Here is a 15,290-nt window from a genome sequence, read left to right as displayed (position 1 = left end):
GGACTCCTGGTGAGCGGGAGAGCAGCGCATATGTATGAGGTTAATGAGTGTCCATGGAAGTAGCGTTAGAGCCAGGCGGGAGACTCTGTAAGTATAAGGCTACATGCGCATGCTGCATCTTTTTGTGTTCACAAACTGCAGCCAAAACTGCAGCTAAAATTGCACGTTGTCAGAGAGAGACTGGAAATGTCACAAAAAATGCTTGTAATTGTAGGTGTGTTTTTGCTGCGTTTTCAGTGCGTTTTTCACAACATGTGTTTTTGCTATGTTTTTGTGACAAATGTTGACAAAAACACAAGGATGAACATGCTGCATTTTTTTTGTCACAAACTTTTGACAAATAAAACGCTGACAAATAAACTGCAATGTGCGCATAGCAAATCTGACTTCTCATAGACTTTGCTGGGAAGTCAAATGTCAGAAAGTTCTGACAACAAAACTGCAGCCAAAACCGCAGTAAAAAACGCAGCGTGCGCATGTAGCCTAAGGCACCTACTCCAATCCTCCTATCTTTTACCACCATTTTGAAGCTCCTGATTTGGGTCCCCATAGACTTTATAGGGACCGACATCTAGCCAGATATAAGGGATCAATTCCGGACCTGAACTGGGTTCTTTTTTTAACCCAGTTGGACCCGCTGATCCTGGTTATCAGCGAGTACACCCATCACTAATGATTAGCCCTCAGATGTTGTATAGTAGCCAGCACCTCAGACAGTAAAATAGGGGTGTTGAATTCCTGGCCCAGGACCTCCCCGGGATGTATGCCTCCGATGGTAGCCTGCGGTGTATGCAGCAATATATGTTGCCAATGGCTTTCTATATATTCTACAGGGTATACTTTTTTGTAATGGCTCCCTCTGCATGAAATAGTACAGTCTTAAAGTAGATACATAAGGCCTAAGCCACACGGCGAGAAAAACAGTGCGAGTGGAGTGCGATAAAACATCGCATTCCCCTCGGACCAATTCTAGCCTGTGTGTCAGCACACATGGGCGATTATTTTCTCAGCCCTAATCGGACTGAGAAAACAATCGCAGCATGCTGCGTGTGTAATGCGAGACTCTTTCTCGTGCACCCATTCAAGTGAATGGGGCGAGAGAAAAATCGCACTGCACTCGCGGTACAGCGGTGTACTGCTAGTGCAGTGCGAGAATGGCAATAGCTGGCTACGCAGTAGAGAGGGAGAGAAATCCCTCCCTCCCCTCCTGAGTGCCGGCCCGCCCCCCTGCAGCTGAGGTCTGCTCGCACGAACGGACCTCAGTTGCAAGGACACACGCATGACACTCGGCTCTGCTGTACTGCCAGCACGAGCCGAGTCTCATGCAAGTGGATCGCAGTAGTGCCCGTGTGGCCCCAGCCTAATGGTCAAATTCACTTATAAAGGACACCCTTTTGGTATATGTTGAGTACCTATAGATAATATCTTTTTATGCATCTGCAGTTTCCTGATGTATATGTGAACATAGCCCTAATCATCCTGTGACCCAATTAATGGTTTCCAGGACCAGTTACTGATATAAGAAGGCTAGATAATTGGATGTCTGGCAGGAAAAATGTCATGTGGTGCATTACTGTAATTTTTACTTTCTGAAATCAAACCTTTTTTTTTTTGGTAGGCCTCCATTTGTCGAAGTAGTCAGCCGCTCTCTGGCTTCAGTGCTCGCTGCCTTGAGGATGAACAGATGTTACAAGCAATAAAGAAGGCAAATCCTGGAAGTGATTTCCTTTATGTTGTCGACACGCGACCAAAAGTGAGTGTACTGTGAGATTCCTACTGGGGCAAGCCTTAGATTTTATTTATGGATCCATAGTGGGGAAAACATACTGGAATACGGATCTATATTTCTGCCTGCTTTGTATTATATGTAGCCAATATAGCTCCATTATAGTATTTACTAACCAGCAGTGTCCCTATTTCTATGGTGGCTTCCATATCCAGTGCCTTGTCTTCTACTGAATGACATGTATAAAGGTTTATGGCGATGCAATTGTGTCTCCCATAAGGATGATCAGCCACAATACGGCAGTAATTCTGGGTAAAGTAAAATATTTGTTAAAAGGGTGCATATTTCTAATCCCTGCCTAACCGTCCCCTGTATCTAGTAGCATTGATAAAGAGATCTTTAGAAAAAGTATTTCTAAAGATCTTTTATCGTATCCTAATGAGCACAGGGACTAGTCCCCTGGGCGTTAGTTCCCTTTTCTAGTCCATTAGCATGTTAGTATGCTCCTGTGTGTCCCTGTGGGTGTGCTAACATGCTAATGAATGCGCAGCATCAGAGGATGTTCTCACTCACCTCTCTGCCGCCATCGCCTCCAACGCTGGATTTCGGCTCCGTGCGCATGACCCCGGAATTTCGGTCATGTGCACAATGATGCTGGGTGTACGCATTCTGGCTTCAAACTGAAGTAGTGCGCATGACTGAACCTCCGGGATTATGTGCACTGAGCCGAAATCCAGCGTTTGACTCGATGGCGGCGGAGAGGTGAGTGAGATCATGCTCTGATGCTGCACATTCATTAGCATGTTAGCACACCCACAGGGACACACAGGAGCATACTAACATGCTAATGGACTAGCAAAGGAAACTAACGCCCAGGGGACTAGTTCCCTCGCTCATTAGCATACGATAAAAGATCTTTAGAAATACTTTTTCTAAAGATCTCTTTATCTATGCTACTAGATACAGGGACAGTTAGGCAGGGATTAGAAATATGCACACAGTGTTGGACCAGTTACTGTTGTGCTTGCAGTAAATGGAACGTTTGGGGAGTAAAAGTTAAAACTAGTGGCGAAGTGGACTTTGAGCGGCGCTGTGGGAGGGGCCGGAAGGGTGTGATTGATGACTAAATAGGGAGAGAGAGGCAAGCGGGTATGGAAATATGATGCGGAGCGACACGGCTGATGGAGGAGGCTTTTCTATTAGACTGAGGTATTATTGCATAATTTAACTTTTGTTTATCTGTGGAGCCATGTTGTTTGTAGGCTCAATTTATATAACTGATCTAAGAATCCTTTTTTCTTTTTTTTTTATATGCAGAGTAAGAACCTGATTTATAGACAACATATGTTTTTTCAATGTACACCTTTACTAGTTATATAAGATGCAATATATTTTCTCTGTATTGATTCCTAGTTGTTTAATAAAAAAGATCTGATTTAAAAAAAAAAAAATATGCACACAGAGCTGCTCATGGTTATGGGTGCATATTGGACCTGACAGGTTCCCTTTAACAAATATTTTACTTTACCCAGAATTACTGCCGAATTGTGATTGATCATCCTTATGGACGACACAGCTGGATCGCCATAAACCTTTACGCTAAAAAGAACAGCCTACCTACCATGAAGCATGATGGTGGCTTGGTGATGCTTACAGGAAAGCCTGTTGGGGGGTGTGTGATACCCTGCAACTGCTTTGCTTCCTCTGGCACTGAAAACCTGCAGTGTATGGAGGGCAAAATGGATTCAATTAAGTTTCGGGAAATCCTAGAAGAAAATAGTGTCTTCAGTTAGTGAGCTAAAGCTTAGGAGCCATTGGACCTTCTAACAGGAAAATAATCCCAAGAACACCTCAAAATATACCAATTCTTTATCTCAGATAAAGTCCTGTTTTATACAGATGGGAAAAAAAGCAGATCTGCACTGCCTCATTGAATATTATTGGTCCGAGTGCAATCCCTTTTTTTATCGGATTGCATTCATCTGATTTGTACGCTCATATGAGTGAGCCCTAACAGTTATCCAATAATTCTACACACATAGATATTTTCCTAAGAAAGACAAAATCTCACTTTTACATTGTAAGGCTATGTGTGCACGTTGCCTTTCTTTGTGACCACGAAGATGCAGCGCTTTTGTGCATTTTTGGCCACTAAAAAAGGCAGAAAAACACACCCGCAGTAAAAATTGCATAAAAAAAAGCATGCGTTTTACTGCGATTTTGCTGCTGTGTTTTTTCCAATGCATTGCATGGGTGAAAAACGCTGGCAAAAACGCAGAAAGAATTGACATGTTACATCACTTTGTGGTCACCACTAAAACGCACCTAAAACAAAACTGTACTGTGCGGACAGCAAAAATGAAAACTCATAGACTTTGCTGGGGAAGCAAAGACATGCAGTTTTAAGACCAAAAACGCACCCGAAAAATGTGCAAAAACGCACCGTGCGCACATAGCCTAACTGTTCAGCTTATTCACCCTTTGGATTGACTGACAACTCTGTAGTTGTTCAATAACCAGGTGAGTCATGAAAAATACAAATAGTCTAATAATTCTGCACATATTTTATATTGTTCTTGTTTGATTGCTTCTTTGCAAAAAGGCAGAAAGTTTGTAACTTTTGCTAATGCACCAAATTTGCAGTGGGGGTTAAATCATTTTTCATAGTGACTTGACATTCTTGATGAATACCTTCACAAAGTAATGAATAGATGGGCGGCACTCGTTGTATGTATAACCGTAGTCCTCATTCCTTTCCTGCATTGCTTAGTTAGATAGGACGTGCTGCCACCCAATGTCTTCTCTGTGATATGCACTCGCCACTTATATTATTCCTGTATCACAAAGACATCAATGCAAAGTTCAGCTATATACCTTACTAGCTGTACTACCCGGCTTCGCCCGGGTTAATAACTGCTGTTAACAAAATAGAATGTATTAACAAAAATGTATTCTACACAAAAACTTCAAAACAAATACATAGAAATGTAATTATTAAAAGGCAAAAACCTAAGCTAATAGAAGCATTTCACAACATATATTTTAACACAACAGATATTCCACACAGATTTAGCTAAATTGGCCAAGTAATGTGCTCCGTCTGTTTCTTTCCAGGTCTGTCTCTTTCCCCATCTGTCTCTTTCCCCGTCTGCCTGTCTCTGTCTGTCTCTTTTTTTGTCTGTCTCTATCTCTCTGTTTCGTTCCCCATCTGTCTCTTTCTAGGTCTGTCTCTTTCCCTGTCTGTCTCCCCATGTCTTTGTCTGTGTCTTTTCCCGTCTGTCTCTTTCCCTGTCTGCCTGTCTCTGTCTCTTTCCTTGTCTGTCTCTGTTTCTCTGTCTCTTTGCCCGTCTGTCTCTATCAAGGTCTGTGTCTTTCCCCATCTATCTTTGTCTGTCTCTCTGGCCGTCTCCTCCTTCCCTATCTGCCTGTCTCTGTCCCTGTCTGCATGTCTGTCTGTCTCTTTCCCCATCTGTCTCTTTCCAGGTCTGTCTCTTTCCAGGTCTGTCTCTTTCCAGGTCTGTCTCTTTCCAGGTCTGTCTCTTTCCAGGTCTGTCTCTTTCCAGGTCTGTCTCTTTCCAGGTCTGTCTCTGTCTATCTTTTTCACCGTCTGTCTTTTTCAAGGTCTGTCTCTGTCTGTCTCTTTCCCCGTCTGTCTCTGTCTGTCTCTTTCACCGTTTGTCTCTGTCAGTCTCTTTCCCTGTCTGTCTCAATCTCTCTGTCTCTTTCCCTGTCTGTCTCTCTGTCTGTCTTTCTGTCTGTCTTTCTGTCTGTCTCTCTCTATCCGTCTCCCCACCGACATCTTATTACCTCACATATAAGCTTCTTATACTATGAATATCTTTTCTTCCTATAGCAACCAATCACAGCTCTTACTAATAACCTGTAGTTCCACGCTCCATTTACTTTAACGGAGGCATGTTTTTTGGAGAGTAACTGTAAAGCACGGGGTTAAATTTTCCTGTCAAAACATAGTCTACGACGTTTCCTGGATCACATGAGGCGTCTGTGCAAAATTTCGTGACTGTAAATGCGACGGTGCGAATACACTTTTTGTTTCATTTTTTCCCCATTATGTAGATAGGGGCAAAATTGATTGGTAAATTGGAACGCGAAGTGTTAAAATTTCGCCTCACAACATAGCCTATGATGCTCTCGGGGTCCAGACGCGTGAGTGTGCAAAATGTTGTGGCTGTAGCTGCGACAGTGCAGATGCCAATCCCGGACATACACACATACACATTCAGCTTTATATATTAGATGTATAATTGTTAGATATACTAATAAATTTACCACTGCTGTGGTAATGTGATGTGAATGTGCCTCTGCTATATAACTGTTTGGTCCTTGTGGCTCGGGATCAGTGTCTGTTGCTTTATTGGTTTCCAGATGTTTCAAACCTTACATAACAGAGATAAACTGAGTACTCTATAGAGTAAGGGGGGCTTTACACACTGCGACATCACTAGCATTGGCTAGCGATGCCGAGCGTGATAGTACCCGCCCCCGTCGCACATGCGATATCTTGTGATAGCTGCCGTAGCGAACACTATCGCTACGGCAGCTTCACACGCACTTACCTGCCCTGTGACGTCGCTCTGGCCGGCGACCCGCCTCCTTCCTAAGGGGGCGGGTCGTGCGACGTCACAGAGACGTCACGCGGCAGGCGGCCAATAGAAGCGGAGGGGCGGAGATAAGCGGGACGTAACATCCCGCCCACCTCCTTCCTTCCGCATAACCGGTGGAGGCAGGTAAGGAGATGTTCCTGGCTCCTGCGGCTTCACACAGCGATGTGTGCTGCCGCAGGAACGAGGAACAACATCGTATCTCCTATTGGTGCGACATTATGAAAATGACCGACGCTACATAGATCACCGATTTTTGACGCTTTTGCGATCGTTTATCGGCGCATCTAGGCTTTGCACGTGCGTCACTTTCGATTTGACCCCGACGATATCGCAGTAGAGATGTTGCAGCGTGCAAAGTACCCCTAACAGTCATGTGTCCCTATGGCTACTTACCTTTTTTAATGCCACTATAATGCCCTTTAACAGTGAAACTTCAATATATGAGCTGAACTAAAATAACTACTTCTACCCAGATTGGAGAGTATTGTGAAGTGCCCCATAAGCAGGGAAAGCAGCTGCATCCAAGATGACTGGTTCTCCTGCTTGATCTTGACCCTAAGGTCTCGGCTCCACTTGCACACATCGGATTGCACTCAGACCATTGTAAAACTATTGGGTAATGTTCATCTGCAATTCTTTTCTCATTCCACATTGGCTTGAGAAAAGAATCACAGCATGCTGTGTTTGGCAGCAAGTGTCTGCTCACACACACCCATATAAGTCTATGGGTGTGTCTGAAACATTGCACTGCACTCGCATGTCATCTGAGTGCAGGGTAATGTATGCAGAGACAGGTCACAGAGAAGAGGGAGTAAGTGCTCCCTCTTCTCTGTACCTGTGATCCTTTCTCAAGATTGGATCAAAGTAACATGACGCTCACGATCAAAGCAGAAGATGAGCCTAGAGTCATTAGCATATCGCTTCCGATGCTCTCACTTTGGAAGTGATACGCAAGTGGAGCTGAGCCTTATTGTGGCTATATGTTATAAAAATAAACATTCTCATACGCGGGTAATAGAAAAGAGGAAGATGTAATACAGAGAGAAGATGCACCACACCCTATTGGACTGTCTATAGACTAGAAAGACCCTAGCCACACAACTAACAACACTACCTCAAACCTGACTCCCTAAGAGTCCGTCAAGTGGTTTCTTGTCCCTCCTGAAGGACCAGAGGGGAGGCCACAACACATTTCCAAAAAGGGGAGAGAAAGGTGTGCAGAAAGACACAAAAATCCAGCGTGAGAGAACTAAAACACTTTCATACAAAGTGAAAGGAGTAGGTACTGGAAAGAAAAAAAAAACAACTCATAGCAGGAACTCAGCTGGTATTTGCCTCATGGTAAAACCCTAAGCTGAAGGGCTGAAACTCCTAGAAACAAGTCCACCTAGAGGTATAACCAGCATGGAATTGCAGTGAAAGATGAACAAATATAACCCAACCCAGAATGTGATAGGGCAGACCAAAACGGGAAAATGAGAAACACCTGGAGAGGAGTGGAACAAAAAGTGAGAACACATACAATAGAAACCATCAGCATTTGAACAGAGAAGAAAAGGCAATAGCCCAGCAGACAAAGGGACCAACTATGCAACACCACGTGTCAGGATCGAATCCCCCAAACTAAGCCATGGCAATATATACAGTATATTATTATTCATTATAAGACCACTAACATGAAATGCAGGTTCAGTATTTTAAAAATAAGATGCCCATATGGAGGTAACCTAGTGTGCACTAATCTAGGAACTCTCAGAGTCTTGAGGCCCCGGTATAGATATGTTCATCTTCTAGGCAGGTTTTCCTAGTCAGTCAGTATTGCAGAAAACAGTGCCAGTGATTCTGATAGGTTGAGAAGAGCTGACTATCGGGAGCTCACAATGCTCCTTCCAAATATCTTTTGCAGCCAGATACCACATGTGCCTTAAAATTTGGTTCCGAAAGCTGTGGTGACAACTCATGTTACGGTAGTTGTACTTTATACTTCTTTAAAAAAAAATGACTCCCTGAACTGAGAATGTTACAGTATGAAACTTGCTTAAAGGAGCGGCCTGAAACTAATATTGAGTTTAATCCTAAATGTGTATCTATTCATTGTAATCTAAGGGGCACTTTGCACACTGCGACATCGCAAGTGCGATGTCGGAGGGGTCATGTCGAAAGTGACGCACATCCGGCGTCGCACTCGACATCGTAGTGTGTAAATCCTAGATGATACGATTAACGAGCGCAAAATTATCATAATCGTATCATCGGTGTAGTGTCTGGGATTTCCATAATTACGCGACTGCGACAGGTACGATGTTGTTCTTCGTTCCTGCGGCAGCACACATCGCTGTGTGTGAAGCCGCAGGAGCGAGGAACATCTCCTACCTGCGTCCTGCAGCTCACGCCGGCTATGCGGAAGGAAGGAGGTGGGCGGGATGTTTACGTCCCGCTCATCTCCGCCCCTCCACTTCTATTGGCCGCCTGCTGTGTGACGTCGCTATGACGCTGCACGACCCGTCCCCTTAATAAGGAGGCGGGTCGCCGGCCAGATCGACGTCGCAAGGCAGATGAGTCCATGTGAAGCTGCCGTAGCGATAATATTCGCTACGACTGCTATCACAAGATATCGTTGCTGCGACGGGGGCGGGGACTATCGTGCTCGGCATCGCAAGCATCGGCTTGCGGTGTCGTTGTGTGCAAAGTGCCCCTTAGTGTTATTAGTAATGTCCGTCTTAGAGGCTGGGCTAGTTCCCACTCTTTTGAGCATGTGTCGGTTGCCGATTCCGACGTATGCTCTTACAAGCTCCTTTGTCACTGTACAATATTCTTTTCAATGCACAGTGAAAGTGCGCTCTCATACCGGCTCTAAAGGGAAGTGACAGAGCGCACTATCAGAAGGTGGTGAGCAGAGACCAGCCCAGCCCCTGATAGTGATGTCTGTTTTTCAGGCGGCGCTGGTCTCTACTCGCTGCACTTTCTCCGTACAATGTGCGCTCACAGTGGCGAGAGAGCACACTGTCAATGTGCATTGAAAAGTATATTGCATTGACAAGGGAGCTCGTTCTGAGCATACGTCAGAATTGACAAACAACTCATGCCAAGTAGAGCAGGGACTATCCCAGCCCCTGAAATGGATGTCACTGATGACGCTTTGTTTCAGGGTGGGAATAGAAGCTGCAGCAGTGACCGGAGCATCTGCCCCTTGATAACATCTTGTTTGAGTATCCCAGCGTTTACTTGAGTTTCTCAATTGAAGTGCCATCAAACAGGAAGCCGGTAAAAAAAAAATCTCAATTTTTCATGAAACCCAATAGCAAAAATTATTTTTAATCTTAACATACAGTATGCACTTATGTAAAAGAAAATGGCCTCAAAGGTGTACAACCCCTTTATCCCCTTCATGACCGAGGACATACCAGTACGTCCTAAATCATGAAGGGTTGATCATCGCCAGCTGCTGATATGAGCTGGCGGCAATCCCTGCACATGTCTGCTGATTTGAACAGAAGACATATGTGGCTATCAGGCACGGGTGAATCTGCAATTCACCCATGCCTGTTAACCCCTTTAATCTCGCTGCAAAATGTGACAGCATGATTAAAATTGCCACGGCAGGGAAATTGCCTTTCCTGACCGCAATCGGAGGCCCTGTGACATGATCACAGGGAGCCAATAGTTGCCATGGTAGCAACGGGTCATGTGATGACACATGTCGCTATCATGACATAGCTCCTGTTACAGACGGTAGAGCAGTGGCTGTAACATTTGTGCTGATCAGGGCTGTGCAGCTCTGATCAATAGAAATGAATCAGCGATCAGACTACTGATCCTTATAGTCCCCTAGGGGGACTAGTAAAATGAAAAGAAAAAAAAAAGTAAAAAAAAGTTCAAAGAAATTAAAAAAACAAAAACAAATAAAAGTTCAAATCACCCCCCAATCGGCCCACTGAAAATTAAAGGATTGAAAAAATAAAAAAACATACACATATTTGGTATCGCCGCGTTCAGAAATGCCCGATTTATCAAAATATGAAATCTATTCATTCAATCATTAAATGGCGTAGCAGCTAAAAAATTCCCAAAGCCAAAATTATGTTTTTGGTTGTCACAAATTTTGCACAAAATACAATAACAGGCGATGAAAAAGTAGCATCTGCTCAGAAACGATACCTTTTAAAAATGGTAGTGAGACTTCAGCTTAACATAGGCAACTGCGCTCCAGGACTTGCAGGTGCTCGTAGTCCTCCAGACTGGTATATAGCTGAGAAGTGAAGAGTGGACCCAGCACCACAAGGTGCCCTTATGCGTGTTCTCTCAAGTTTTGGATCCTTTGGATTTTTTAATATCTAATACATTTTTGATATTTTAAAATACTGGATTGTGGTGCTGGGTCCACTCTTCACTTCTTCTCACCTTTTAAAAATGTCAGCTCAGGATACGGGTTGCAGAAAATGGCGCAAAAAATGTGCCACTTTTTTTGGTCAAACTGCTGAATTTTATTTTAACCCCTTAGCTAAAGTAAACCTATACGTTTGGTATCTCCGAACTCATATTGACCTGACCTGAGACATCACACCGACACATCAGTTTTACCATATAGTGAACATGGTGAATAAAATACCCCCAAAATAATCGTGCAATCACACTTTTTTTTGAAATTTTTCCGCACTTGGAATTTTTTTGCCATTTTCTAGTACATTATATGGTAAAACTCATGGTTTCATTTAAAAGTACAACTCATCTCGCAAAAAATAAACTTTCATATGGCAACATTGACGGAAGAATAAAAAAGTTACGGCTCTCGGAAGAAGGGGAGCAAAAAACAAAAACGGAAAAATCGCCCGGGGGTGAAGGGGTTAAACAACAGGCAGTAATGCAGCTTTTTATAACTCCTTAAAATAACCTCTTGATATGTTTCCAGCTGAACGCAATGGCAAACAGAGCAGCGGGAAAAGGCTATGAGAATGAAGATAACTACTCAGACATCAAGTTTCAGTTTATTGGCATCGAGAACATCCATGTGATGAGGAACAGCTTACAGAAGATGTTGGAAGGTAAATATTGTTCACTAATGTCTTATAAGACTTGTAACAGCATCTCCTTGGCCTGAATAAAAATTTGTAGCAGGATCCCCTAACTACCATCATTCATATTGCTGGCGGCTTCTTGTCTTTTGTGCCCCTATATTCCCCTGCATTATGTGCTGTTGGGTAAATTGTTTATTACCGGTTTATAATATTTTGTAATAGAAACATTGATGACTTTCATCCTTTGTAAGATATAGGACATGATAAAATAAGAAAATTAAATCTATAAATCTGTCAATACCGCCCAAGCCAGAACTGTTCTACTCACAAAAAGTTAGGACTATTTGGCTTTCAGATTAAATTTATGGGAAACGTAATAAGTTCACACTACACTGATATTTATCATGACAGTAGGGCATTTAAGTAGAACCAAAAGCCAGCAACAGTGGTGGGTATATCCGCCCCCCCCAAAAAATATGTCAATATCTCAATAACTTGTCATATGGCCTTGAGAATCCGTTACAACTTTACGACATCTCCTGCTGTTCACAAGTCTTGTTATTGTCTGCTGAGGCAGCATCCCACTCTTCTTGAAGGGTTTCATTGAGGTTCTGGGGTACAAAGTTACAAGCCTCTACATGGCAACTCAGCTTTTAGGTTTTCTATCGGATTCAGGTCTGGAGAACGTGCAGGTCACTCTATTTGAGGTACCACAGTCTCCAGCAGCCATTTCCTAATGATGCGACCTTGATGAGCTGTTGTCCATGAAGATGAAATTAGGCCTGTGTTGTTCATGCAGAGGCACAATGACTGGATTAATAATGTTCTTCAAGTAGTAGGAAAAATGGATAACCTGAAGGTGTGAACTGGTGCATACTGAACATAACATATACTCTCACAATACCAGTTGAACTCAAGCAAGAGGTTAAAAATGTATAAAGCCATTTAATATTGGAGGTGTAGGGTCACTTTAAGAGAATTTCCAGCTTGTCCCTTAAAGAGCCAAGTGAATGCTGTGTCTGATCAGGACAATGATGGGGGTAGGGGGATGAAATCTACTTGTACACTTGATAAATGAGTTGGCTTCTTGGGCTTAGATTTGGACTATGCTCGCTGTAGGCCTTATCTTTACAGTGTACTGCCTTCCCTCTGTTTACAGCCTAGGAAGAAATATGATAAGCACAGGTAATATGATCTGTAGGAAAAAAAATGGATGAAGCAGGACTGCGGCACTAAGTTTAGATCAAGTGCGTAAGTAACCTTTGGTGAGATAAACAGGTCACAGTGGTTCACTTTCATTTTGGATCTCGTGAGTACAGATAAACATGAATGAGCACAGACAAGCACTGCACGAATAGACTTGTGTATCGAAGCTGACAATCAGCTACAGACAATATAACCAGTCCACTGACGTTCATATGAAGTCTTTTCACATGACTGTAACTCAACCCTATACACTTTGTGTATTGTCGGCGGCTCATCCTGTTTACATGGGCAGATCTGATGACTAGGTACACCTGCATAAATGATCCAATTAGCCAACAAACGGAAGTTTTAAAAAATAATGCATTGTGCCTGGTTAACATATCTTTGGGGGGACCTGGACCTCCTAAAATTAGCACTTTAAAAACCCCAAATATTTTAACGTTGATAGTGATGCTCAATGTCAGTCTCGTTTCATATGCCACAACCAGGCCGACAGTAAAGCCCGCAATACACGCCAACATGGTCTCAAACTAGACTTTTTAATTTTTCTGAATCGCAAATAAAAAAATCATGGACAGACAATATTGTTTTTTACGACCATATTGGAAAATTATAATAAATTATATGATCAGTGGTCAATGTCTACAGTCCATAATTCTGACCAGAAGACAAAAAAAATTATGAAAGGATCAGAATCACAGTCAAAATAATTTGCAGAAGTTTCTTCAGCTTACAAAAGAATCACAGACGCCTTTAATTATTTTTTTAAGTTCACCCCAATAAAGTGCCCTATTTTTACGAACTCCCCTTGAATTTCTGGACAGCTGGCGACCCTGACTGTGGAACAATGGTTCAACCGATCATTCAGCCTACAGCCATCTCGGCAGCCTCTCTACTATAAAGATTGCTCGTTTGGCCAAATACTCCTGTGTTGTCTATCTGTGAGCCGCTAACAGATATCTCTGGTGGCAAATTATCTCTGGGGAAAAAAAGGATCACCAGTATAAAATCGGATATGTTAGAAACCTAACTCCACCAATCAATTGTCCAGGGCTCCTCTACACAATAGTGTGTCAGCCGAACTTGTCAAAATTGATGGGCTCGGCCGACATTGGTCTAATGTTTATGGGGGTCTTCAGTCAGATATTTTGGTTTGATTATAGCTAAAGATACCAGTAGACCAGTACAGTTTATATAATGGGCTTTAAAATGGTCACATCAGGCTTTGAAGCCCCCACACTACCAATGCCTTGAAAAACTATTTGTACCCCGTTAATTTTTTTGTATTCTTTTAATGTTACACCCACAAACCTAAATGTATTTTATTGAGATTTTATGCGCTATACCAACACTAAGTAGCAAATATTTGTGAAGTGTAAAGGAAATGATACATTGTTTTCTAAATATTTAAAAAATATAAATCTGAAAATTGGGATGTGCATTTGTATTTAGCCCCCTATAGTCTGATACCCCTAAAAAAATCATGTGTGATCAATTGCCTCCAGAAGTCACTGAATTAGTAAATTTAGTTCACTTGTGTAATTTATTCTAGGTATAACTACAGCTGTTCTGTGAAGGACTCAGATGTTTGTTTGAGAACAATAGGGATCAAACAGCATCAGAAAAACCAAAGAACACACCAGACAAGCCAGGGATAAATTTATAGAGATGTGTAAACCAGGGATAGGTTATAAAAAAAAAAAAAATACCCCAAGCTCTGAACATTTCACAGAGCACTGTTCAGTCTATTATTCAAAAATGGAAGCAGTATGGCACAACTGCAAACCTACCAAGACATGGCCGTCCACCTTAACTGACATGCTAAACAAGGAGAGCACTAATTAGAGAAGCAACTAAGAGGCCCATGCCTCAGGAAGCACTGCAGAGATCCACAACTCAGGTGGGAGACTCTGTTCCCAGGACAACTATTAGTCTTATACTATTCAAATCTGTCTGTCTTTTATTGAAGAATGTAAAGGAGTAAGTCATTTTTGAAAGCAAGTCATGAAAAGTCCTGTTTTCAGTTTGCAAAAAGCCATGCAGGGGACACAGCTAGCATGCGCGAAAAGGTCAGATGAGACCAAAGTTGAACTTTTTGGGCTAAATTGTATGTGTGGTGAAAACTAACTCTGTACATCACCCTGAAACCACCATCCCCACCGTCACACAAAGTGGTGCAACATCATGATTTGGGGATGCTTTTCTTCAGCAGGGACAGGGAATTTGGTTAGAGTTGATGGCATGATGTATGCAGTTAAATACAGGACAATCCTAGAAGAAAACCTGAGACTGGGGCATAGGTTAATTCTTCAGCAGGACAACAATCCTAAACATACTGCCAGAGCTACAATGGATGGTTTAGATCAAGGCACATTCATGTGTGTGTGAATGGCCCAGTCACAGTCCAGATCTAAATCCCATTTAGAATCTGAGGCAAGACTTGGAAATTCTTGCTCACATACACCTCCATCCAGTCTCATTGAGGTACAGCTATTTTGCAAAAGAGAATGGGGGACAATCTCAGTCTCTAGATATGCAAAGCAGGTAGACATTCCAAAAGATTTGCAGCAGTAAGGCTCTGTGCCCACGTTGCGTATTTGCATGCAGTTACGCTGCGTATTGAACTGCATGCGTCCTGCGTCCCCAGAACAATCTATGAAGATTAATCCATGCCCTTGTTGCGTTTTAGAACGCAGCAATTTGCATGGTGCCAAATCG

General features: G+C 42.7%; 1 protein-coding gene across 3 annotated transcripts in view; it reads left to right on the top strand.

Annotated features, from left to right (window-relative positions):
- MTMR7 (myotubularin related protein 7) overlaps positions 1 to 15,290 on the top strand; it is a 78,033-nt gene that overhangs the window by 45,817 nt on the left and 16,926 nt on the right. For all 3 annotated transcript variants that reach the window (XM_075347086.1, XM_075347085.1, XM_075347084.1), the window contains exons 6-7: positions 1,619 to 1,753; positions 11,261 to 11,393. In XM_075347086.1, coding sequence (XP_075203201.1) covers positions 1,619 to 1,753; positions 11,261 to 11,393 — 268 coding nt within the window. The remainder of the gene's footprint in view (positions 1 to 1,618; positions 1,754 to 11,260; positions 11,394 to 15,290) is intronic.

This window comes from Anomaloglossus baeobatrachus, chromosome 1, assembly GCF_048569485.1.
Source record: "Anomaloglossus baeobatrachus isolate aAnoBae1 chromosome 1, aAnoBae1.hap1, whole genome shotgun sequence".
NCBI lineage: Eukaryota > Metazoa > Chordata > Amphibia > Anura > Aromobatidae > Anomaloglossus > Anomaloglossus baeobatrachus.
Note: the sequence above shows the minus strand (reverse complement) of the source record. Positions and strands in the feature narration are given on the sequence as shown.